This window comes from Marmota flaviventris, chromosome 3 (assembly GCF_047511675.1).
Source record: "Marmota flaviventris isolate mMarFla1 chromosome 3, mMarFla1.hap1, whole genome shotgun sequence".
In the NCBI taxonomy this organism is placed as follows: Eukaryota; Metazoa; Chordata; class Mammalia; order Rodentia; family Sciuridae; genus Marmota; species Marmota flaviventris.
In genome coordinates this window covers 78,438,533-78,465,370 of record NC_092500.1, presented here as the reverse complement: position 1 = coordinate 78,465,370, position 26,838 = coordinate 78,438,533, and the positions used below count along the sequence as shown (strand labels likewise).

The 26,838-nt window shown below is 37.6% G+C and overlaps 1 protein-coding gene across 6 annotated transcripts in view; it reads left to right on the top strand.

The window, feature by feature from the left end:
• The first annotated feature begins 10,549 nt into the window (after positions 1 to 10,549).
• The window catches only part of Dnm1l (dynamin 1 like), a 58,971-nt gene continuing 42,682 nt past the window's right edge, over positions 10,550 to 26,838 (top strand). For 3 of the 6 annotated variants that reach the window (XM_027934112.2, XM_027934111.2, XM_027934110.3), the window contains exon 1: positions 10,550 to 10,761. In XM_027934112.2, coding sequence (XP_027789913.1) covers positions 10,660 to 10,761 — 102 coding nt within the window. In that variant the 5' untranslated portion in view covers positions 10,550 to 10,659. Of the gene's footprint in view, positions 10,762 to 11,036; positions 11,336 to 21,548; positions 21,614 to 22,221; positions 22,299 to 26,838 lie in introns of those variants that run through there. The other 3 variants (XM_071609982.1, XM_027934113.2, XM_071609981.1) reach the window with 3 other exon arrangements.

Genomic DNA, 26,838 nt, shown 5'->3' with positions numbered 1-26,838 from the left:
CACTAAATGATATTATAGACTGAATTGTGTTATACCTCACCCCTAGCCAAATTCATATGCTAAAGCCCTAACCCCCCAATGTGACTAAATTTTTTTTAAAGGAGGTAATCAAGGTTAAATGAAGTCACAAGGGTGGGGTTCTAATTTGATAAAATTGGTGTTCTTTTAAGAAGAGGAGAGAAGCCTGGTATTGTGGCACACACCTGTAATCCCAGCAATTTGGGGGCAGAGACAGGAGAATTGTAAGTTTAAGGTCAACCTCAGCAATTTAGAGAACCTGTCTAATAAAGACCTAAAAGAAGTGGAGATATAGTTCAGTAGTGGAGTGCTTGTCTAGCATGACTGAAGCCCTGGGCTTGGTCCCTAGCAAAAAAAAAAAAAAAAAAAAAAGGGAAAAACAGGAGAGCTGCTCACTTGTTCTCAATATGCACAAAGAGGAAGGCCATGTCAAAGTGGCCATCTGCAAGTCAGAAAGAGAGGCCTCTGCAGAAACTAAACCTGCTAGCACCTTGCTCTTGGACATCTAGCTGCAAACCAAGTCTTCTTCTAGGACATCTAGGACATCTAGACTTGTAAGACAAACAATTCCTTTCTTCCTTCCTTCCTTTGTTTTTTTTTTGTTGTTGTTGTTCTTCTTTGGTACTGGGGATTGAACCCAGGGGTGCTCAATCACTGAGTCACATTTATTTATATTTTATTTACACACAGCATCTCACTGAGTTGCTTAGGGCCTTGCTAAATTGCTGAGGCTGGTTTTGAATTTGCGATCCACCTCCTTAGCCTCCCGAGTCCCTGGGATTATAGATGTGGACCACTGTGCCCAACAAGGACAATAAATTTCTTAATTTACCAGTGTGTGGTATTTTGTTACAGCAGCCCTACGAAAGGAATACACTCCACTAGCACATTTATGCAGAAAGAGATGTAATTCAGGGAACTAGATGCTTACAAATCTGTTAGAATGACTGGAAAAATGGAAAAACATGGAGAAATTACTCTCAGATCAATGCCACAAAACTGGTGCAACAAGGGTTACTGCAGCATTTATCACAACCAAGGGCAGGTTCTCAGTATCTCTTAATTCAGCGTCTGTCTGAGAATCAGGAAAAGGTCATCAGAACCACCAATGCCAGAGCTATTATGTGACCCATGATTTGCACAAGCAAAGTGGAAGCCTTGTGTAACTCCTCTGCCCTCTCACAATTTAACTCAGAAATTAAGCCTTGCGTGAATACCTCTATTTTATGGAACTAAAAGTGCATCTGGAGTACTTGGCTGCAATAATACTAGGGGAATGTAGTTTTTAGCTTCTGAAGGAAAGAAAAGCCAGTATGTGCTAGGAGCAGTGGCACTTGCTGATAAACCCAGTGACTCAGGAGGCTGAGGCAAGAAAATTTCAGATTCAAACTCACTGGCAATTTAGTGAGTACCTGTCTCAAAATTTAAAAAAATAAAATAAAATTTAGAAATTGGGATATAGCTCAGTGATAACACTCCTGGGTTCAATTTCCAGTACCATCCACACACATGCACACATACAAACACACATACAAGGGAAGCTGAAATGTTATAAACTAGCTAATTTCAATTTCTTTTTTCCTCCTTTACCTTTTTCATCACTATTTTTTTAGTTTCTTTCCTTAAAATCCTTTTATTTCCTCTTAAATGTTCATATTACTCATTCTGACCTTGGCTGTTTTCTTCTCCCCTTTCTACTTTATAGTCTCTGGCCAATTGCATCTTTTCTAAATTTGTCCAAGTGTCTCCATCTCCTCTATTACCCTGGTATACAATACTATCATCTCTGACTTAAATTACTGTAACACTCCCTATCTGGTTTCCTTTTCTCCTTTACCTCATCCCAATCACTGGGATGGGGGTGGCGTGTATACAATATTCATAAGATCATGTGTTTCTCTTCTTTTCTTTTCCCTCTACCTTTTTTTCTTTTCTTTTCTTTTTTTTTTTTTTTTGGTATTGGGGTTTGAATCCAGGGGTGATCAACCACAACCACTGAGCCACATTCTCAGTCCTTTTTTTTTTTTTTTTTGTATTTTATTTAGAGACAGATTCTCTCTGAGTTGCTTAGGACCTTGCTAAGGCTGGCTTTGAACTCACAATCCTCCTTCTCAACCTCCTGAGTTGCTTGGATTACAGGCATGCTCCATCATGCCTGGCTCCCTCTACTTTTTCTGTCTCTGTCACATTCTAGATACATTGCTAGCCTCTTTGGTTGGCATGAGTGTTTTATGAGCTGACTGACCTCTGACTGACTAGCTCTCTAGCCTAGCCACTCGCCATCCCCCCAACAGACCCTCATGCTCCATAGTTAGCCAAACCAAAATTATGACAGAATCCATGATGATTCCCCTTCATTCCCTCCTTTTCATTGTTGAACAGGCTGCTCCCTCTGCTGGTTTGAAATGTCTTTATTTTCTGTCTCATAGACTCCTATTAATCCTTTATTCAATTGGGAAGCTTGGATTAGGTTCCTTTCTTGTGTACTGACTTTTATTATAATACTGGATAATTGCTCATTTTCTTCTTGAGAGGAGGGAATGATAAAAAACAAAGATTTTGAGGAATGTCTTGTTGGCTGTTTTAGCTTCAGTATTTAATGTAGTATTTAATTATCATTTTATGCTTTTGTTTTTACTACTGGCATGAATGGTGACACACATTTAAAACTTCTATCTGGGTTTTGAGATGGGACATTTTCTAGCTTTACATTAACTTACTAGTACTGCTAATGCTATGTAAGAAATTACTTTTGTAGCCAAATTATATTGTTATATTGTGTGCACATACAGATGTGTAAACAAATCTGTAATAACGAATCCCACCATTATGAACAACTATAATGCATCAATAAAAAAATGTGGAACTTACTTTTGTTTGGGTAGTAGGTCAACATCCTTAGTATTTGTTATACCTATTTCATAGATAAGAGGTTGGGAATAAGGCTACTGCTTCTAAAGAAAATGATTAATTTAGAACTTTTTTTTTTTTTCTCATGCTGCATTGGTCCTAAAATAACAACTTTTTAGTCTCTGAGTAACTCAGTTAAAGTGTAATTACTATGCAAAACATGCATTCAACATCCATCTACTCATTTGAGACAGCTAATTTAGCCCTTAATCTTACCGGGCTAACAAACATGTCAGGAAATTGGGAATTAGAAAGAAGATACTTCTTCAAGGCTTTGTCATTAAGATAACAAATCAGAAGACTGAAGGTTGGAAAGTCAGCTTAGCCTTCAAAGACAATGTGGTCAGCAAACATACCAGGAAGCCAGGAGGAAGGAAAATGAATCAATAACTTATTGATCAGCTACACTAAATCAGACTGCCATGCTCTTAAACAACATTTGGGTTTTATCCCAATGGTGAGTGGTAAAGGTGAGGGGCAAACAGCATGCATGTAGAATAGTCACTAAAGTAACCTATATTTATCATTACTTCATTAGCATAGTAAAGATCACAGGCTGATGCTCGATCTGATAATGAGATGTGTATCACATGAAGACACATATGAGGTCAGCCGAAACTCCACCTCTACATACAATGGTGTCAAGAGACCAGGTCCCTGCTAAGTCAGAAGCACTATAAAGCTACAAATTTCTGTTCTTTTGTTTGAGTTAACATGGAATTTCTGTCCTTCATGTGTTGCCTCCCTCATGTTTGAGGATAAGAATTAAAAAGCCTGGTTTCTGTGCCAATATGCCTTTTATCATATTCTTTTGATGGAAAGCAAAAGAACCATGGAATCCTTAACACATTCATCCAGTTAGTCTCACACTCAGTAATTGAGGCAGAATTAGAATAAATGAAACCATTACAAAGAAACAAAAGTCAACTCAGATAAACCTTTATACATATTAGTACTTTATAATATACTTCCTTCTTCACTAATTTACTAATTGTGTTACTAATGTATAAGACTTATCTCACCAGCAGCATGTGGCATTTCTAGAAAACTGCTTCTTAAAACTCAAATTGACTGCTATTGCCCAATACTGGTTTGGTGAACTGATTGGGGAATTAGAAAAGATATTCAAAATCTCTAGCAGAAAAAAAAAAGTCTCTACTAGACCTGGCTGTTAAAGCCAGGACAGATGCCCCTTTGCTTTGGTTTATTACAGTGTACTAGTGAGCTTTTTGGTACACAAAGGTGGTTAACCAAGTGCTAAAAGATAAATTTCTCTTTATCTTTGATGAACAAACTGGCTTGGTGAAGGGGAAACAAAAAGGGGAGCCTGAAAGACTGAGAAGGGAGATTTGAGGAGCTTCTAAGTATGCCAAACAGTTTGGGAACTTGGAATGTAGTTGTAAAGAGGTTGATGAGAAAATTTAAGAAATAGGGTAGTGAGTTTAAGAAGAGGGATGTCTGACATGTGATTTTCAGTTGGCATTGATGTGATATAAAATCACTCTTATCTCAAACAGTAAAATATGTCACATGTTTTGAGGGTGGAAAGATTAAAAGAAGGGCCAAGTTCTCTTGGTAAGAGGGTGTGGAGCAAAGGGAAAGAAACAGTCATGGGAGATAAGTGGAGGCTGGATCTGAACTCCTGTTATAGTGTCCTTTGTTCTTGTGTTGTCACACTGCTTTCTAATGGGCTGTCACTATCTTGCCAGATTCAATTGCTGACTTCTTGGACATTTGGACAACTCTACCATCTGCAGACAATTTTCTGCACCTGCTAACAAAGTATGTATTAAGCTTGAGTCCTAGGGAGCAGTGCAAACTGATTAAAACTACTTTATTATCTCTGCAAAATATGACAAAGAGGCTTCTTCATTAGAGTTGTGCATTTTATTTTAACATTGGGTCCACACTTATCACTAGATTTCAAGGCATGGATAATGGCAGCATGCCTGTGGTTGTTGATGAAAATGTTGGTCAGGGTGCAGTGGTGCATGCCTGTAATCCCAGTGGCTCAGGAGGCCGTGAAGTAGGAGGATCACAAGTTCAAGGCTGTCCTCAGCAACTTAGTAAAGATCCTGCCTTAAAAAAAAAAAAATGAAAAGGACTAGGGATGTAGCTCAGTGGTAAAACACCTCTGGGTACAATCCCTAATACCAAATGAAAGAAAAAAAAAAAGTTGGCCTGAAATGATTATTGAATACATGCTATAAAAGTAGTCTGATCTTTTGCAAGAACTATTTTCAGTTATTAATTTAATTCAAAAATAAGCATTCTGCTAGGTGTGGTGGTACATGCCTATAATCCTAGTGACTTGGGAGGCTGAGACAGGAGGATTGCAAGTTCAAAGCCACCCTCAGCAATTCAGTGAGGCCCTAAGCAACTTTGATAGACCCTGTCTCAAAATTTAAAAAAAAAAAAAAAAAGAGCTGGGGATGTGGCTCAGAGGTTAAGCACCCATGGGTCTCCACCCCCCCCCCCAAAAAAAAAGCTTTAATTAGATACTTTAAATTAGAACAAAGCCAACTTACTCCATGACTGATGACAGTCCTGTGCCAAGCCAGCCTCCTATGTATTGCCTGGGTTTAATTGTAAATCCTGGTTGCAGTTGTATCAATTCAAAGCTGCTTAAAATCTGTGTTATTCCAGACATTTTAGGTAAAAGAAAAGGGATCCTAAGTCCAGTAGATTGGTATTAGATAACAAGTGTCATACAAGGTAGTAGGGGAAACCAGCTAAATAAGACACCACTGCTGTCCTTAGAGAGTTCACTTTAGGGGAGGTGAGAAGGGCATGCTATTGTTGTGTCCTTGGTTTCTCCCTGACCTCCAGTGAATTCCATGTGTCAAATATGTATTTGATAAATGTGTTGAATAAATGAGGGAATAAAAATAGTTTATGGGTAGAATTTAAGAGTTTAGCTAGGCACGGTGGCATATGCCTCTCATCTCAGTTACCTGGGAGATTGAGGCAGGAGAACCACAGTTTTTTAAAAATATTTTTTTAGGTGTAGATATATAACATACCTTTATTTTATTTATTTATTATTTTTATGTGGTGCTGAGGATCAAACCCAGTGCCTCACACGTGCCAGGCAAGCGCTCTACCACTAAGCCACAACCCCAGCCCGGAGTACCACAAGCTTGAGGCCAGTGTCTGAGATTTTGTTTTGTTTTGTTTTGTTTATTTGTTTTTGGTACCAGGGATTGAACTCGGGGCGCTTAACCACTGAGCCACATCCCCAGTCCTTCTTATTTTTTATTTTGAGATAGAGTCTTGTTTAGGACTTCACTAAATTGCTGAGGCTGGCTTTGAACTTGCCATCCTCCTGCCTCAGGCTCCTGAGAGGCTGGGATCACAGGTGTGTGCTCTGGCGTTGGCTTGAGGTCAGCCTCTGTGATTTAGCAAGATCCTGTTCAAAATGAAAAAAATAAAAAGGACTAGGGATGTGACTCAGTGGTACATCAGGTTTATAGATGTAGAAATTGAGGACCCAGGGATTTAAGCAGAGCAGTAAATTTAGATAGCTAGTATGTGGTTGATTGGGATTAAAACAGGCAAACTTGTGTGTGGGAGTGGGGTCAGGGAGGGGTTGGAAATTGAACCCAGTGGTGCTCTAGCACTGTGCTACATCTCCAAACCCCCCTCCTTTTTTTTTGTATTGGGGATTGAACCCAGGGTCTCACACATGCTAGGCAAGGACTCTACCACTAACCTACATCCCAAGTCCTTTTTAAAAATTTTATTTTTGAGGCAGGGTCTTTCTAAAATTTCCAGGCTGGCCTTGAACATGTGATTCTCCTGCTTCAGCCTCCTGAGTAGCTGGTAATACAGGTGTGGACTACCATGTCTGGTTTTGGCTGGAAAAAAAAATTTTAAGTGAGTAAAAGAGTTTATTTAATTCTTTCAAGCCAATTTAGTCCATGATCTCTGGGGACAGTGACTCACATCCTTACAGTTCCATAACCAGAGAAAGAAAATAGTTCTGTTCTAACTCAAGTTAGAAAATCCTCAGGGAATGACTCTAAATGGTCCTATTAGGAAAATATTTCAGCCCTAGACCAATCACTTTAACAGGCAGAAGAATGGGCCCTCAAACATGTCTATGTCCTGATTGCTGGAATCTGTGAACTTTAAGTACAAAAGAGACACTACATGTGACTGTGGGTACATAACCTGGAATGGGGAGATTATCCTGGGATGTTTAGGTGTGACAAATCTAATCATTAGCTCTTAAAAGCAGAGAACTTTTTCTGACCATAGTCAGAGAGAGGCTTGAGAGAAAAGAAATGTTAAAGAGATGCCACATAATTTTGAAGTTGTTGGAAAGAGGTCACCAGAAAAGAACAGGAGTGGCCTCTAGGATCTAGAAAACACGAGGAGACGGATTATACCATACAAGGGAGAACCCTGATGACATCTTGATTTTAGCCTGTTGAGCTTCCTGTCAGACTTCTGAACCAGAGAATTGTAAGATAATATTTTTTTGTATTTTTAGGCCGCTAGGTTTATGGTAATTTGTCAAGGTAGCAGTAAGAAACTAATATAGTTTTGTCTGTAGAATACTTAGTTGTAATTGGGAAAAACAACAGAACAACATGGAGTCATTAGATTGAAAAGACTTTGCAGATATTGAGACTATTGCCATTTGATAGGACATCACTGTAGTATATTTTGTGTATTGTAAACATATGATGTTTTCATATTTTCAAGATTGGTTACAGAGTACTTTCCTTATTGTAAGACTCCTTAAAATTGAATGTGGAATCCATCTTTAATTTCTTTCTTTATTTTCATTAGTGCCTCAGATATAATTCTAAATAAAACTCAGACTTTATTACCAAAAAAAAAAAAAAGAAAAGAAACAATATAGCAGGAAAATAAGGTAGAAATTGGTTTTAATTGCTCCTCAGATTTGCTCAGTGCCATCAGCCTGAGGTAGATTCCTAAATGAGATCTCATAGGGCCTCCACCACTTCCAATTCTCCTTACTCTTCAGGATAAATTGATTTGAGAGAATGAGATAAAAAATACAGAGTAGTAGATATAGGAGGCAGAGTTCCAATGCTGTCTGAGTTCCTAGATTCAGTCATTTTTGAGGTTGGTTAGTTCAAGTTAAATTTTTGTCACTTGAAACCAAACTATCCTGCCTGATTCACAAAACAATAGTGAGAGAGAGGAAGGTTAAGGAGATGAGATTTTTAAAAAGGCTTTATGAGACAACACTTGATATGGCTTAATGTGATTCCCTAGTAATCCACTCCAGAGAGGAACACATTATTCTACTTTCGAAAAGGAAAGAAATATTTATTGGCTAAATGGCTTTTGTTATGGTTTCGATGGGAGGTGTCCTCCAAAACCTCATGTGTGAGGCAATGCAAGAAGGTTCAGAGGAGAAATGATTGAGTTGTAAGAGTCTTAACCCAATCAGTGATTTAATCCCCTCATAAGGTTTAACAGAACAGTAACTGAAGTGGTAGGGTGTGGCTGGAGGAGGTGGGAATTGGGGCGTGGCTTTGGGTAATGTTTGTATCTGGCCAGTGGAGTGTCTCTCTTTCTGCTTCTTGATCACCATGATGTGGGCTGCTTCCCTCTGTCACCCTCTCCCTCCATGATGTTCAGCCTCACCTTGAGCCCATAGGAATGGAGTTTGACTAAGACCTCTGAAATTGTGAGCCCTCAAATAAACTTTTCCTCCTCTACAGTTGTTTTTTGGTCAGATCTTTTAGCCACAGTAGTGAAAAAGCTGACTGAAACAGCTTTCCCATAAGCAAGAGTGCTCTGAACTTAAAATGTGAAAACCAGATTGGTTTATTTTGTTTCCTGCAGTGAAACATATTGCACGTAGAATATCTTGCCTTATGTTGAAAAAAAAAAGTTATCAAATAAGAGTTATTCCTTTTCAAGGGCTCATCAGCTCCTGCTTCATTTCCTCTATGTCTGGTTAACTCAGTGCTCTAGGACAGGGACCATCATTGGTGGTGGAGTGATAGACTATGAGCACTGGTCATGAGATTATTCTTCCTTTTCCTAGAAAAAGATACATGCTAATACAAGGCTCTGGAGATTCTATACCAAAAGAAAAATTATAATTTAAATGGGAATATATAATGCCACACAAAGTTTATGACATTTTGCTTTCTGGATATATATGTATGTTTGTTAATTATGCCATTTGCAAATAGGAAAAAGACAGTATCTATTGGTGCCACAAATAAGGGAAAATCAGTTGTAGTTGCACCATTTTTGCCTTAGGGCACTCCCACCCTTTAGAGTAGTAACTGGTTATGCCCATGAAACTTCACCCTGAGGCTGTCCTCTCTCTTGTCTGCCCTTTCTTTTTGGAATACTAGAGACTGCTCAGAGATTTCTCTTCTACTTAGAAAAGAGCCAAAGTTCCATCAACAGAAGGTTAAGAAGCAAAGTGGGTAGTATTTGACTATTATGTAATACGATCTTTGGTAGAAAAATAGTGACTTGGAATAAAACTGTCTCCTTTTTTTTTTTCTCCCCCTGAAAATGTTGTCTCATTTTTCTTAAGTAGTCACTATTTCTCCTTCCTCCAATTTCTGGCAACCAAAACTCTACCAATCTACTTTCTATCTCTGAAATTTTGTCTCTAAGCTTCTCAAAAATTTTTATTTTATTTTATTTTTGGTGGTGCTGGGGATTGAACCCAGGGCCTCCTGCATGCTAGGCAAGTAGTCTATAACTGAGCCACATCCCCAGCCCTGAAATCTCTGCTTTAAAAAAGAATCAAAGACAAGGAGACAGTCACAAAACTTGGCAAGATGCCAAAATATCACTACTGCATCAGCAATTCATTTGTTTAAAAATATTAAGCACCTACTTAATAGGTGCTCAAAAATATTAAGCGCCTACCATAAGTACTATAGATTTACTAAAGTATAGAGAATAAGGGGTCAGCTCTTGCCTCTAAAACTCCCTACACTCTTAAAATTGTTTTCTGAACACTTAAAAAAAAAAAAAATTCCGGAGAACCCGAGAGTTCTCCTAACATGGGCTGGTTTTGCACAATAGCACTCCAGACATTCCATATCAACTTACAGACACTTTGCACCTATCTGGAGAGTCTTGTCTTGGGCCATTCTTTGTCTTCTCAGCCCGTTCTTCTTGAGAAACCTTTCTCCTAAGGAAATGACACTGGTTAATCAAGAGAGAAAACACTACTCTTGTTTTTCTTTGGGGGTGGTGGTGGTGGTGGTGGTGGTACTGGGGATTAAACCCAGGGCCTTGGGCATGTGAGGCAAGCACTCTACCAATTGAGCTATATATCCCCAGTCCGGACAACGCTATTAAGACATATTCACACCCAGCGTTTCACATCCATCTTGCCTCTAGGCAAGCATAAATGTATCTCTTCCGTCCAGTTCTCCCCGTCCTACAACTCAGCCTTTTAACAAGGGCGGGGAAAACATCCCAACCCCTGGCTACCCGCCCTCCCAGCTCTGCCCTCCCATGTCGCGCAGCCTTCTGGAAGTCGTAGGCACCAGCGCTCCACCGTCCCAGAACTACAACTCCCGGCAAGCGTTGTTCATCTCTCGTTCCCTGGAAGCGCATGGCCTGCCGGGAGGGGGCTGGAGCAGGCGGCCGGTCCAATGGGTGCGGGCTCCCGGGAAGAGGGCGGAGGAGAAGAGGAAGGAGGTGGACTGTGGGCCCCGTCCCCATTCATTGCCGCGGTCAGTCGGGCGGGGGTCTGGTGTTTTGGGAATTATGGAGGCGCTAATTCCTGTCATCAATAAGCTTCAGGATGTCTTCAACACGGTGGGCGCCGACATCATCCAGCTGCCTCAGATCGTCGTAGTGGGGACGCAGGTGAGAGACGATGGCGGCATTCGCTCCGTCCAGAGCCCAGGGTGCGGGCCTGGTCGGGGCTGCGGCAGTGCCCGCTCCCGGGCCAACCTTTGCGGCCTGTGGTGGGAGCACCTTGAGAGGTACCCCGGGGCTCGCCGCGCCCGTCCTCCCGGGGCTGCGTTGCACCGGGCGAAGAGTCTGAGGCCTGGCCGGGCGGCGAGGGGCGGAGTCGGCGCGGTGCGGCGGTCCCCGCGGGCCCGCGGGCGGGGTGGGGAAGGACAGTAGGGTGGCGGAACTGGAGTCAGCCTGGACCGGGCGCGGCTGGGTCCGCGGGCCGCTGCTTCCAAGGGCACCTGGGGGACGCGCGGGGCTGCACTGGGCTCGCGGGGGGCCAGACAGCCCCGCCTTGGCTAGTTTCCGGGCGCGGGGTGTTGCTTTCCCTTCTTGCTTTGCCCAGGGGCTACGGAGTGTTTTGGAACCGCGCGGTGGAGCTGAGAAAGGCCGCTGCTGGGTAGCGCCTGCTTTCCTGCACTGCAACCCCTCCAGCTTTCCCAACCGCTGAAGCAGTGCTAAATAAATAGATAAATAATAAATGGTAAAATCTCACGTGTACCGGGAGTTCTGAGTGTTAGAAAGGAATATCCAATTTTTCTGCGTAGGCTGTGGTTTTTGTCTGCCAGTTTTGTGGTTGTGACCTAAATTTGGCCTCAGGTTCTCTGGCTCTTGCATGTTGGGTCTTTTATGGATAACTCGTCAATTTTTAATATATGCATAAATGTTGAGAAAATAAGTGTATTAATTATGGAGGGACAGGAGAATTATAAAAACTTCGTTTCCTCTGATCTTGATTTAAGAGGAATCATAGGACTTTCAATTAGAGTTCAAGAGTAACACATTTTAGGGATTACTTGGTATATAGATTTTAAGCGCTGTCATTCTTTTTTTCTTTTTCTTTTTAGGTACTGGGGATTGAACCCAGGGAGCATTTACCACTGAGCTACATCCCTATCCCTTTTTATTTATTTTGAGACAGGGTCTCTTTAAGTTCCGTGGGGCCTCAGTAAGTTGCCGAGGTGCCTTGAATTTGCCATCCTCCTGCCTCAGCCTCCTGAGTCGCTGGGATTGCCTGTGTTGCGCCACCGTGCTGGCTTGTCATTACTTATAATAGTATCTTTTGATATTATTAAAGCGACGTTTCCTCCATCATTCTCCAGGAGGCGCATCGCTACATCTTGCTACAAAATGAAATTGCAGTAAATATAAGGAGAGGGAACTTAATGTTCAGAATATTAGAGGATATCCAAGTACTGCAAACCTTGGAAGCCATAGATCTTTAATTTTTTTTCTTTTGTTGTATTCGGGACTGAACTCGGGGGCACTCAGCCATTGAGTCACATCCCAGCCCTATTTTGTGTTTTATTTAGAGACAGGGCCTCACTGAGTTGCTTAGTGCCTTGCCATTTGCTGAGGCTGGCTTTGAACTAGTGATCCTTCTGCCTCAGCCTCCCAAGTCGCTTGGATTATAGGCGTGCGCCACCGTGCCCGGCTTCTTTTTGGTTTTTAAATAAAGCAATAAAAATTATTTTTGAAACAAATTATCTTGGTTTACTATAAAATTAGTATAGATACTGCCCGATCCTGCCAGCATATTCTAGTATTTGTAATAATATTTGTAATGATCAGAAACTGAATCATCAAACATAATAAATCCTGAACAATATTTTTATTGAGCATATTTCATTTAGTCTGAACCATGTAATTAGGTGCTCCATTAATACTTTGAGTGAATATTGCTCACTGTAATTAGATAATATTTTAGAACACCAGGACTTTTATCATCAAAAGTGATCTGTTTTTGTAAATAGAATTAGAAATGATATAAATTGAATTTTCTTTGGTAGTAATTAAAAAATGTTCCCTAAGTGCATACCAGAAACCTTCCATATACTTTTTAAGATTTTCAGTGCTCTTTCAGCATGAAACAATAAAACAATCATGTCTTTAGTGTATCAGCATAAGTAGTTTAAAATAAAGACGGAGTTTTCTTACACAATATAAGAGTTTTTTTTTTTTTTTTTTTCAGTCAATAAACCTGATGGCAAAATAGAGAGGGGCAGGAAAGAAAAGACCCCATCTTTCTGAAAGCCATTAACTGTGCCAACAGAAACCATCCTAGAAGTGGTAGTTATGCCACTTTTGTATGTTGATGTTTGAAATTTCTTAAGGGAATTTTTAAAACTGATTTAATGAGGTTTATTTCTGTCCAACTCCTTGTTAGCCAAAATTTAGTCCTTTATTATTCATGTACAGAAAAAATAAAAATTAGGAACAGTTTCTTTTTTCCTAAATTTTCCTCAATGTGTTGGAAAAAACACCTCTTCTGCTTACTTTGAATACTACTAGTATACTACTATCTTATTTATGCCATTTTTACTCTTTAATGTGGTGTAACAAATACAGCACACATCTCACATTCTTGTTTAATGGAGTAGTGTATAGTGAGTGAGCTCCAGACATATAAATGTTGCATATGTAGTTCTGACTAGTAAATTTCCCAGTTGTGGTGATCATGTCTTTGAAAACCAGGTAGAGTCTATCTTATATATAACTTATATGTTAAATGGCTGCAGGTCCCACCTTGTTGGACTTAGAACTGTGATTTTTAAACTTGAGTGTGTATAAGGCTCACTTGGAAAATAAGTTTCCTGGATCCCACCCCCAAATTTTTATTTTATATGTCTGAAGCTAATGTAGTATCATAGGTTATTCTGATGCAAATGGTTCATAGATGAAACTGAACCATCTACCTGTGTATATTTGAATTGTAAACCACACAGTGCTTTGAAAAGCAGGAATGATTTAGGGAAGCTGAGTCTGAGGGCTTATTATTATTCATTATCATGTTGATTTTGGTGGTATTCTTGGTCCAAAGCATCAATTCTGAGGCAATCTTTGCCATTTCCTAAATGTTTTGAACCTTGATTTCTTAAATTTCCTAAATAATACTTATTTGATGGCTAGGGAGTTGGAGGAGTTGAGGAAAGAGAATCATGTTTACAGGTGTCGATCATTCACATTTTATTATTTAGCTAAATAAATTGCTTTCCTCTTTCTCTAGCTGAGATCGTCTGTATGGAAAGAACAGAGAATGGGGAGAGAGAAGGTTGATACTTTTAGACCATGGTGTACTTTGCAGGTGGAGAAGGAGATAAGACTTAAAACAACTTTTGTGACTCAACTTGGGAAATTTAATCACTATTTCTTAAGTTGAGAATTGGAAGGGGGAGCCCTCCAGGTATGTAATCCAAACCACCATCCAGTACAGGCATCACAAAGCAGATGACATTAACCAGAGATTGTGGCTTAGTATTGCTAGTAATGTACTTTTCACATTGCATTTAATTTCAGTGATTTAATACTCTGTCTTCAGTAATTAAAACAAATGTAAAAGGAAATGAGATTTGAATTTTAATGACCAATTTGTAAATCAATTTTTTTATAAATTCAACATTCAGAAAATTGAAATTTATATACATAAAATTTACTATTGTGGAGTATGCAATTCTGTGATTTTCACTATATTCACAAGGTTGTGCACCCATTACCACCGTCTGATTCTAGAACATTTTCACTACCCGAGAAAGGAGCCACTTAGGTTTTAGCAGTCACTTCCTCATTTCACCTTCCCCTATCCTCTGGCAACCACTAATCTACTTTCTGTCTCTATAGATTGCCTGTTGTAGACATTTTATATAAATGAAATTGTTCAATCTGGTCTTTTGTTTCTAACTTCTTTTGCTCAACATAATGTTTTTTTTTTTTGTTTGTTTGTTTTTTAGGTTCATCTGTATTATAGTGATTAGTGCAGGTTGAGCATTCCTAATCCAAAAAGCTCCAGTGCCCAAAATTTTCTGAGTATCAAAATGATGCTACAAATGAAAAATTCTACACCTGAGCTCGTAACAGTTACAGTCAAAATGCAGATGCAATAAAAATACTGTAGAATTACCTTTAGGCTATGTTTAGAAGGTATATATGAAACAAATGAGTTTCATGTTTAGATTTGGGTCACATCTCCAAGATATATTGTTACTTATATGCAGATATCCCCAAATCTGACAAAATCCCAAATCCAAAACACTTCATTCAGTTGTAAACATTTCAGATAAAGGATATTCAACCTATACTTCATTCATTTTTGGTGGCTGAATAATATTCCATCGTATAGGTTTACCACTGTTATTTGTTGCAGGATATTGAGCTGTTACCACTTTTGGGCTATTATGAATAATGCTGCTGTGAACATTTTTTTTTTTTTTTTTTTATGTGAATGTATGTTTTCAGTTCTCTTGGGACTAGAAGAATTGCTGGATCATATAGTAGCTTTTGTGTTTTAATTTTGAAGACCTGCCAAACTGTTTTCCACAGCAGCTGTAGCATTTTACATTCCCTCCAGCAGTGTATAGGATGTCAGTATACCATTACCAATGTCTTTATTTTTAAGTGTTAAATTATTCTGAAATTTTTTACTTAAAAAAAAAAAAGCATCTTTAAATCCCTACCCTGACCCTAAGTCTTCTATGGCCAACTTTTTTCATAGTTTGATGCCTCCTATTTTTTTTCCCCCCTCCATTGGATATACTGTCTACATTTCAGTTGCATATGAAATCTTGACTTCTCCTGCTTGATGCCTGATACTGCATACATTTGTTTTGTGTCTGTAGAGATGATGCCTTCATTAGGCTTAGTAATTTGGCTCCAATATTGATTGCAGTTTTCATTTCCTGATGTGGAGTATTCTTTTGAGTATGCTTAGGTAAAGAACTTTTTTTTTTTTTTTTTGGTAGTTTCTTTGTATAGTTCATAAGCGGCTTCCTTTTAACTTAAAAAACTTTTGGTGAAATTTACACAATATAAAAATAATTTTAAGCCAGGTATGGTGGTACATGCTTGTAATCCCAGCTATTGGCTACTCGGGCAGTGAAAACCTGTCTCAAAAAAACAAAAAACAACCAAAAAAAAAAAAAAAAAAAAAAAAAAAAGGCTAGGGTATAGCTGTGTAGCAGAGCACTTAGCTCAGTGGTAGAGCACTTGCCTAGTATGTGTGAGGCCCTGGGTTTAATCCTCAGCACCTATACCACCACCACCACTACCACCACCAAAAAACTTCACAGACAAATCAGTGGCATTTAGTACATTCAAAATGGGAAACCACCACCTCTGCTTAGTTGTAACATTTTTGTTGCAAAAGAAAATTACCCACTAAGTAGTCATTCCTTAGTTCTTCCTCCAACCACTGGCAAGCATCAATCTAATTTTTGTCTCTGTGGATTTACTTATTCTAGGTATTGCATAGAAATGGAATCATAGGATATGTGATGATTTATGTCTAGTTTCTTTTACTTAGTATAACATGGTTCTTTTGTGTTATAGCACATACTGGTACTTCATTCTTTTTAATGGCCTAGTAATATTCCATTTTAGTAATTTTCCCTATAAAGGGTGTGTGTGTGTGTGTGTGTGTGTGTGTGTGTATGTGTATGAACCACACTTTGTTTATTCATTTATTCACTGATGGGCGGTTGGGTTGTGTCTACCTGTTAACTACTATTGTACTACTGTGAACTAGTGTTTGAGTATCTGTTATCTGTTCTTTTAGTATATACGTAGTAAAATTGTTGAGTCGTATAGTAGTTCTATGTTTGACTTTTTGAGGAACTATGAATCTTTTCCATAGTGACTATACTGTTTTATAGTTCCCACCAGTAGTATACCACGGTCAGTTTTTTCTATATCCTTATCAAAATCAAAATTTGTAATTATTTGTTTGGTTATAGACATCCTAATGGATATGAAGTGTTGTGGGTTTGCTTTGCTTTTCCCTAATGACTAATGATGCTGGATATCTTTTCATGTGCTTGTTGAGGTTGTCTTTTCATTGTTACATTTTAAGAATTCTTTATAAATTTTGGATACTTGTTATGGTTTGAATCTGGAAGTCCCCCAAAGGCTCATGTGTTGAGGGGCTTGTCCCCAATTTAAAATGTTTGAGGCAGGGATTTTAGGAAATGATTGGATCATGAGGATTCTCACCCCATCAGTGGATTAATCCATTGAGGCTTCATAATTTGAATGGACTAAGTTGGGAGGTGGTGGAAACTTTAGGAGGAGGAACCTTGTTGAAGAGCGTGGGTCTTGTTCCTGCCCTTTCCTCTCTCTTCTTCTTGGCCACTGAGAGGTGAGCAGTTCTCTTCTACCATGCCTTCTCTGCCATGGTGCTCTGCCTCAGTGTAGGTCCATGGCAATGGAGCTAGTCTACCATGGACTGAAATCTTTGAAACTGTGAGCCAAAATAAATCCTCCTTTAAGTTGTTTTCTCAGGTATTTTGTCACTGCAACAAAAGGATGATTAACATACTTACTAGAACCTTAATAATATATGGTTGCAAATAATTACTCCCTTCCTACAGCTTGACTTCACTCTCTTGATAGTGTGCTATAGTGCATATAAGTTTTTAATTTTACTGAAGTCTAATTTATCTATTTTTTCTTTTGTTGTTTGTGCTTTTAGTGTCATATGTAAGATATTGTTAAATACAAGATCATGAAGATTTACTATTTTATATTTTCTTCTAAGGGTTTTATAGTTTTAGTTTGTATATTTAGGGTTTTGATCCATTTTCAGAAAATTTTTGCTAGTAGGGAGTAGGGGTCCAACTTCAATTTTTACAAATGCCTATTCAGTTAACCCAGCACTATTTGTTAAAAAGACTGTTCTTTGCTTGGTTGTTGAAGGTCATTTGACCATGAGATGTATGGATTTATTTCTGGACTCTCAGTTCTTTTGCATCCTTATGCCAAAACACATTGCCTTACTGTAGCTTTGTAGTCTATATTGAAATTGGGATGTAGGAATCTACCAACTTTGTTCTTCCTTTTCAAGACTGTTTTGGTTATTTGGAGCCCCTTTTCATTCCATGTGAATTTTAGATAAATTTTGTAAATAAGACTTGGGACTTTGATGGAGATTACATTAAGTCTGCAGATTGCTCTGAGGAAGTACTGCCATCAATAATATTAAGTCAGATATAGAATCTTTGGTTGTTAGGTTTTCCTTTTAGCACTTTAAATCATCCACTGCCTCTAGTTTTCATGGTTTCAGATGAGGAATCTGTTATCTGTTGTTAATCTTATTAAGGATCCTTTGTACATGATGAGTTGCTTTCTGCTTCTCTCTTGCTGCTTTCAACATTTGTCTTTGTCTTTCAATAGTTTAATTGTAATTTGTCTCTGCAGATATCTTTGTGTTTTTTCTACTTGGAGTTCACTGAACTTCTTGGGAGTGTAGATTCATATCACTTATCTCATGCTTCTCTGCTTTTATGGAAAAAGTATTTTTTGTTTTTGTTATTGTTTTGGTTCTAGGAATTGAAACCAGGGCCTTGTTCATGTTAAGGACATGCTCTACCACTGAGCTCTACCCCCCACCCCATAAAGTGGAGATTTTTATGGGTATTACTTTTGCTACTCCAGTTCATGGCCTTATCAGATATCTGAATCTCTTTGCTCTTTTATGATCCAAAGAACATTGGGCTTATGTTTCATAACTAAGAAAAGTTCTTTTCTAAAGACTGTTATATTTTGTCTTTAGGTAGAAGGTATGAACTATAAAGTAAAAACAGTTTAGCTATTTTAAATACTGTAAGATTATAATTCTAAGAATACTGTAAAGCAAAAATTAAGGAAACCTCTAAATCTATAATTATTTCAAAATATATTAAGTATATCTTTATCAGCTATATTAATATCAACTATATCAGCTATCTTACACAACTACAAAAAAAAAAGCAACCTTAAAAGTTAAAAATTGAGTTGTCCTTGGTAAATGTGGCATATGTGAACATTTGTAATTCCTCACTCTCCAACCAATGCTAGTTATCAGGGTTTTCTTTTTAGAGATGAAAATTTTAAAAATCTTTTTCAGTAAAAGGGCACATCTTAAAATAGAATTCAAAACATTATAAATTTCATTATAGTTCTTTTGGAGGAAAATGGAGGGTAATGCTGAAACCAGGCACACAAATCTTTTTATTTTCAATACTAGGACCTCACATATGTTAGGAAGTGCTCTACTGCTGAGCTACATCCCCAATTCTTTATTTTATTTTGAGAGAGTCTTGCTAAGTTTCCCAACCTTGCCTTGAACTTGGGATTCTCCTGCCTTAGCCTCCAAAGTAGTTGAGATTACAGGCATGTACCACCATGCCTAGCCAGGCACACAGATTTTAGCTCCTAAATGCAATTGAATCAACTTTGGATATATGTGGAGATGGGAAAAACTGAAGACCTTAGAGTGCCAGTGGAATCCTATTTTCAGAAGAAGCTAGCTATAATTTTTTCTACTTTGTAGCTGCTGTTCACCTTCCTGGAAAGAGTATGTAGACACTGAATGGTTAAATCACTAGAGAAAAAAAACACTGATCTAAACAATTGTTAAAGAAGTGAATGCTATCTAAAATACTGAGTATAGATAAGAGATTAAAAAAATTGTGAGCTAATAGACATGTTTTGTTGGTCTGAGTGTGTTGGCACAGTATTAAAAAGAAAAATTTTTGCCTACATTTAAAAAATTGGTGGATTCAGTTGAAAGACCCAGATTTCTAGATTTTCCTTAAAAAAGTCAGAAAAGATCAAAACACTGAGCCCACATATCCAATGGATCTGAATAATGCCTTCTTTAAATAGATCATCCAGTATCTAATTGGTCAGAGCTCCCATTTGCCTTCCCTTGATGCCATTTATCATCATATATGTGGTTTTCTTTCTTATGGTGTGAAGAGGACAATGAAATGTTTTCTGTTTCTACATCTGTATAAAAAGTGGGAAGTTGAAGACGGCCTGGGTTACAGTTCAACCCTGTTGATTATTTACCTAAGTATACCTGTGCAAATTATATAACTTTTCTAAAAATGAGCTAATTAATCTATAAAAAGAATAAATAGCAATTATTTCATGGAGGAGTTTGCCGAAATGACATTAATCATTTGAAATGGTGATAGTTATGTAGTATGTGCAGTAAGCATTGGCCATTACTACTGATTAAGATGGCTGTACATTTTAAGAAAAAAAGAGATTTTGGGAGAACAGATGTTAGAAATATTCATGACATATATTTGGGGGAGGGGTAGGATTGTTGGGGATCAAACGCAGTGCATCGTGTAAACCTAGGCCAGTGCTCTATCATTGAGCTGTACCCTTAGCCCTTGTCTGTCTGTCTATCTATCTATCTATCTATCTATCTATCTATTTATCTATCTTTTTTTGGTACTGAGGATTCAACACAGGGATACCTTCCCACTGAGCTACATCCTCAGTCCTTTTTTATTTTTGAGACAAGGTATCACTAAATAGGCCACCCTGGCCTCAAACTTGTGATCCTCCTGTCTCAGCCTCTCATGTCACTGGGATACCAGTGTATAACACCCACACCCAGGTTGCCCTCTTATATATTTAATGTGGAAACAAGAGGTTAGGACAATATAGTTCTGTGGCATTTTAAAAAAAATTACTTTATTGAGGTGTGATTGACATTCTGATGACATTTTGATTGAAGACTGGGTTGATTTATATATTCACTGTCTTTGTGGGTAACTGAGTTTGTAATATCTGAATTAGTTTGCTAAGGCTACCATAACAAAATATCATAGAATGGGTGACTTAAACAACCAATTTATTTTCCTGGATTTGGAAGCTAGAAGTCTGAGATCACAGTGTTTGCAGATTTGCTTTCTCCTGAGCCCTCTCACCTTGGCTTGAGAAAGCTGCCTTCTCAATCCTCACATGGTCCTTCTTCTGTGTGTCCAAACTTCCTCTAATGAAGATACTAGTCAGAATGTATTAGGGCCTACTCTGATAGCCTTACCTTAAATTTACCACCTTTTCAAAGACTCCATCTCCAAATACAGTTACATTCTGAGGTACTGGGGATAGGATTTCAAAATATGAATTTTAAGGGGATATAATTAATTTAATCACAACCCATCTTAAAAAGTCTAATATACATACATTGTGTGTATATAAATATGTGTATAAGTATAAAACTACAAATCAGAAGCCATAAAGGAGGAGGCATAGTTAGACAATCAGTAAGAAAATGAGGTTAATTTAGAATTCAAGAGAGAACTTAAAATGTATTTCCCATGAAATACCTCATTTAAGAAAGAAGAACAAAATGGCAGGTTGGGAATGGTTGCGAAGCAATAGTAACCGAAATTGCTGAAAACTTATTAATTAAAACAAAAAAATAACTTGAGGAATTCTCCTAAAAGATCAAAACACATGTTGTGGAATTTATTAGAGATAAGGGACTTGAAAATGACAGTTAAGAGAACCAAAATCCTTATCACAGATAATTGGGAGGAGTGCTCGGAGCAGATGACAAAATAAATAATAATAAAGTAAGTCATAGGCAAAAGTTCTTCACTGCTGAAGTCAGACAGCTTCAGATCACAATTACTGGACATAAATATTGAAATAAAAAAGATCATTATTAAATATCTGAAACTAAAATAAAAGGCATACCACAAACTTCTAAATAGAAGCAGGGTAGTGGTAGTGATGAGGGGTACAGGTTTCTATAAAGGGGAAAAAGAATCGGACTACTAGTCTACAACAGTAAATGTTAGATACACAGAGAAGTATATAGCTTTCCAAGGAAAACTGAAATTTAAAAATTCTGTATCCATCCATAATATAACCATTGTTTTTTTCTTTTTGGATGGTGCTGTGGTTTGATTGTGTCCCCAAAGGAATCAAGTGCTGGAGGCTTGGTTGCCAGTGTGGTGATATTAAAAGGCAGTGGAAACTTTATGAGGTAGGATTTAATGGGAGGTGGTTAGGTTACTGGGGGTTCAGCCATTATTCCCTCAATGCTATTCTTATGGAATGAGGTCTTACAAGAGTGGGTTGTAATAAAGAAAGGCCACTCCACACACTTGTTCCCTTTGCTGTTTCCTTTCCCACTCCTCTGCCATATTGTGATGCATCCAGGAAGCTCCTCACCACAGGCTGAACAGATGGGGCTACCCATTCTTGGACTTTAAGTTTTCTAAAGCATGAGCTAATAAACTTTTTTCTTTAAAAGTACCCAGGTGTTCACTATTTTGTTATAGCAGCAGAAACCAGACTAATACAAGTGGTGATGTGCTTTTAGTTTTATTAAAAAAAAAATTGGGCCAGGGATGTGGCTTAGTAATAAAGTACTTGCCTAGCATGCACAGACTCCTGGGTTCAATCCCCAGCACCATGAAAAAAACCTGATTATACATTCTATAGTTAGGATTTACGTGTAATCAAAATTAATAAAAATCTGAGAGAGCACAGGGGGTCTGGTGCTAACTTCAGGAAATCTGCTGGGATCTTAGGAATAAAGACAACATATTAAAAATTTTGGTTTTAACTTATTTATTCTTGCTTTTTTAGGTCATTTTTCTTCATTTCCCAGGTATGAGTTGACATGAATAGACAAGACTTATTTTAACAGCAGTCTAACCAATTAGGTGGGTTTTAGGAACTCTATTTTCTAAGAAGTAACTCAGTCCAGTTCCAAAATGACAAAAAGTAATTCATATCATTTTGTTCACATTTGAATTCCACTGGTGTCAGAGATGAAGTGACATTTTCTAGTCTACCAATGAAGTCTTCAGGTACTTTCTCAGTTTACTAGGCATCATAAAAATGTAGGGTTCATAATTTCTCCAATTTAATAAGTTTTTTGATTTCTTGAAGCATCATATGAATCAACCATGCTACTAAACTCCACACAGAGCAGTCATCATGCTCTTCCCATTCATTTTAACATGAGGCTTACTTTCCATTTCAGGTATTTGTACATTTTCATAATGAGACAGGTCATAGCATGTAAATGTTGGGTCCAAAATGCACTACCATTCAGTATATTTCATTTCTGGAGGAACCTTAATCCCACAGATACCTCTTTTTTTATTGCCTTAGAATGGATACCAGCATATTTATGTCAAACTTGGATGAGTGTGATCCACACTGTGCCTGAATCCAGGTGCCTCTTATTGGCTGCCCCCTCTAGCTGCTCCTCCAGTTGAGGTCCACAGTACAGGTCTCATAAGGTTGGCAAAGGGTTCTTTGCCATAGCAGTTCCCCAGGCCTATGTGCCATACAACCCTTGTAACCATTCTTTTTAAGTGAATCCTAACCAAACAAGAAAACAGAAAATATGTTTGTCTTAGCTCTTCGTTTCCTAAGATGATGTGAAAGAAGATTGAAATGTTACCTGAATTGCTTATAGACCTTTGTTGCAGACTTGAGTAATACAGTGAGCTTTCTGCCAGAGCTGGACACTTAAAGAGAGTACAGATCACTTTTACAGAAGGCAGGTTGTACATAGTAGTTGATGTATAACCTATATCCAAGTTGTGTGGCTCCATCAAGTGTTTGCTTTGGGTATAGGAGAAAAGAGGCCTTTTATTATCTCTTCAATGGGAGATTCTGTACCACATTTGAGGCATTATAAAATTATTTTGAAACACTGAAAATGTCAACAGAGTATAATAATAATAATAATAATAATAATAATAATAATAAATACAGTAATATTATGAATATTGTTAAATGTACCTTCCAAATTAATAAAATATTAATAGCTAGTTAAATTTCTTTTCAGAGAAATGGAAAGAGAGGCACATTCTTGAATTTGGTGTTTTGTCATACCCTTGCACTTCTTATACATATATATAGAGAGAATCTAAACAATATATAATATTTTCTTAGATGGCTTTAACTTGAAGTAATTGGTGTCAAATAAATAGTATATGCCTTTTTGCAATGTTTTTGATGGTCATGTGAATTCATATACCTAGGCATACATTCCTCATTTATTCACTTATACCTCTCTAAAACAGACAATTATAAGAATATATTACAAATTATCCTCTTGTCGAGGAACATTTGTCCTGTTCTCCATGTCACTGAGGACATTCCTATGCATATCTCTTTATACATATTTCAGAATTTGTTTAAATTATCAAAATGGAATTGCTAGACTGTATGTTATATTTATTTTTAATAGATATCTCTGTTTGCTGCTTAGGATGTTATAATCATTTATATTCCTACCAACAGAGCAAAGTATGTTTATTTATATAGTACTTGGTATTGTCATGATTTTTATTTATGATTTCTCATTGTGGTTTTTGTTGCATCCTGTTGATTATTAGTGAGTTTGAGCCTCTTATTTCTTGACCTTTTGTGGTTCTGATATTATGAGTTTTTGTTCCTATTTCTGTACATTATTTTCTATTAGGTTATTCATCTTTTATTGATTTGCAGCAGTTATACATTTTGGTTATGAATTATTTTTCTTTTTTTGCATACTAAAGATTTAACCTAAGGCCTCATACATGCTTTACAATAGTTACTAATTATTTGTAAGTTATGGATCACAGATATTTTCCCTAATTTTTTCTGTGAGGGCAAGAAGTTTTAATTTTATGATCAACCTTTTCTTCCCTGGTTTGTACATTCTGAGCATTAAGAAATCATTTCCTTTTTTTTTCAGTGCTAGGGATTGAATCCACTTATGTGTGTGAGGCAAGCACTCTACCACTGAACTATATACCCCTAGGCCCTTTATTGATTTATTTATTTTGAGACAGGGGTTATACTATGTTGCACAGGGTGGCTTCGAACTCCTGGGCTCAAGTGATTCTCCTGTCTTACCCTCCTGAGTAGCTGGGACTATGGCCACTATACCTGGCTTTATTTTATTTTTTAATGGCTTTATTGAGATAGAATTTATTTATCATAAAGACAAAAAAACATTATAGTGACAATAAGGCATTTCAAAAAATTGACTTGCATCAAAATATTTTAAAGTTAGATAGAATTTAATAAAGTATTGGAAATAAAAGAAAAATTATTTTAGAAATGAAGACAAATTATCTGGGTGTAGTGGCTCATGCTTGTAATCCCAGCCACTTGGGAGGCTGAGTCAGGAGGATTGCAAGTTTGAGGCCAGTTTCAGCAACTTATCAAGGCTCTAAATAGCTTAGTGAGACCCTGTATCAAAAAAAAAAAAAATGTATGTATACATATATATATATATATATATATATATATATATATATATATATATATATAGTGTGTGTGTGTGTGTGTGCGCGCGCGTATGTATTTATGGGGCTGGGGATGTGGCTTAGTGCTTAAGTTCTCCTAGGTTCAATCCTTCAATCCTAGTACCAAAAAACAAAAGAAGACAAAACAACAACAACAACAAAAAACCTATTGAAGACAAATTAGAAGGAATACAAATAAGAGCAAATAAACATATCTTAAAGCTGGGTGTGGTAGTTCATGTCTCTAATCTCAGCTACTCCGGAGACTGAGGCAGGAGGATTCAAGTTCCAGGCCAGCCTCAGTATTTAGTGAGACCTTGTCTCAAAATAAAAAGGCCTACAGCTGTAGTTCAGTGGTAAAATGCTCGCCAGCCTCAGTATTTAGTGAGACCTTGTCTCAAAATAAAAAGGCCTACAGCTGTAGTTCAGTGGTAAAATGCTCGCCAGCCTCAGTATTTAGTGAGACCTTGTCTCAAAATAAAAAGGCCTACAGCTGTAGTTCAGTGGTAAAATGCCCGTGAGTTCAAACCCCCTGAGTTCAAACCCCAATACTTAAATAATCAACAAAAGCAACAACAAAACAAAAACCTCTAACAAAACAAAACAAAAAATCAAGGGACTTAGAACGGATACTAAAAGTTACAATTTAAAACAATTTAAATGAATTATAAACAGATTTGGAACTATATTTTGACAGAACATACCTGAGAACATTGATACAAAAGGACCAATTCTGAGACATAGTCTAGAGAAACTATTTGGACTTTAAAGGAATAATAGAAAATCTTAAAGACATGTGGGCAGAAGTCACATAAACACTTACAAGTGAAGGAAAATCAGATTATTGTCATAGTTTTCTTCAGTAGCAGCACATGGAAAAAGATGATGAAATTCTATATTTAAAGTACTAAAAACATGTACGAGTCAAAGATTTTATGTATATCAAACTGATTTTCAAGTATAAAAGTCACAGATATTAATATGTTAGAACTTGAAGTCTCTTATTTCTAGTAGACCTTCCTGAGAAATCTAGTAGAGAACAAACTTCAGAGAATCAAAATGACTAGAGCCACACTAAGTAAGGACTGGGGGCTAGGATGTAGCTCAGTGGTAGAGTAGATCCTAGCATGAGTGAGACCCCTTTTGGTCCCCAGTAGTTCCCAGTCCTGAAAAGGACTAGTGGTTTGCATTATACCCAATAAAACCAGACCAAATGAAGGTGTGTGAGGAGAATGATCATATGTAAAACACTTAAAAATTATTTTCAGCAATGGTGGTGGTAATATTTGTAATATTTCAAGAATCTGTGTAAAGTGAAATAAAAAGCAAAGAAATTGTGTTGTTCTAATTCTGTCATAAACTGTCGTTGTGAGCCACAATTCCATTTGTTTTTTTTTTTTTTTTTGGTGGGGGGGTTGGTACCAGGGATTAGACTCAGGGGCATTCATCCACAGAGACACATCCCCAGCCCTGTTTTGTATCTTTTTTTTTTTTTGGACACAATACCTACTTTTCTTTCTTTTTTTCTTTTCGAATCCAGGGCCCCTGCACATGCTAGGCAAGCACTCTACTGCTGAGCCACAACCCCAGCCCCTGTTTTGTTTTTTTATTTAGAGACAGGGTCTCAATGAGTTGCTTAGCGCCACGCTTTTGCTCAGGCTGACTTTGATCTCTGATCCTTCTGTCTCAGACTCCTGAGCAGCCCGGCAAGAAACACAATTCTTGATATGGTAGAAAGATTCAGATGACTGATTGGGGGATGTATGTTTATGTATGGGGTACATTGGGGGTGCAAGTGTTGGTAGCTACAATAGAGAAATAAGGTAAACATTCAACTCAAGGAGTTTTAAAAAAGAAAAACAGATAAACCCTCCTTTTCCTGGGGCAGGGAGGAAAACAAGAAGAAATTAACCCAGTATAAAAAAATTAAAAGCAAAACCAATAAAAGGTA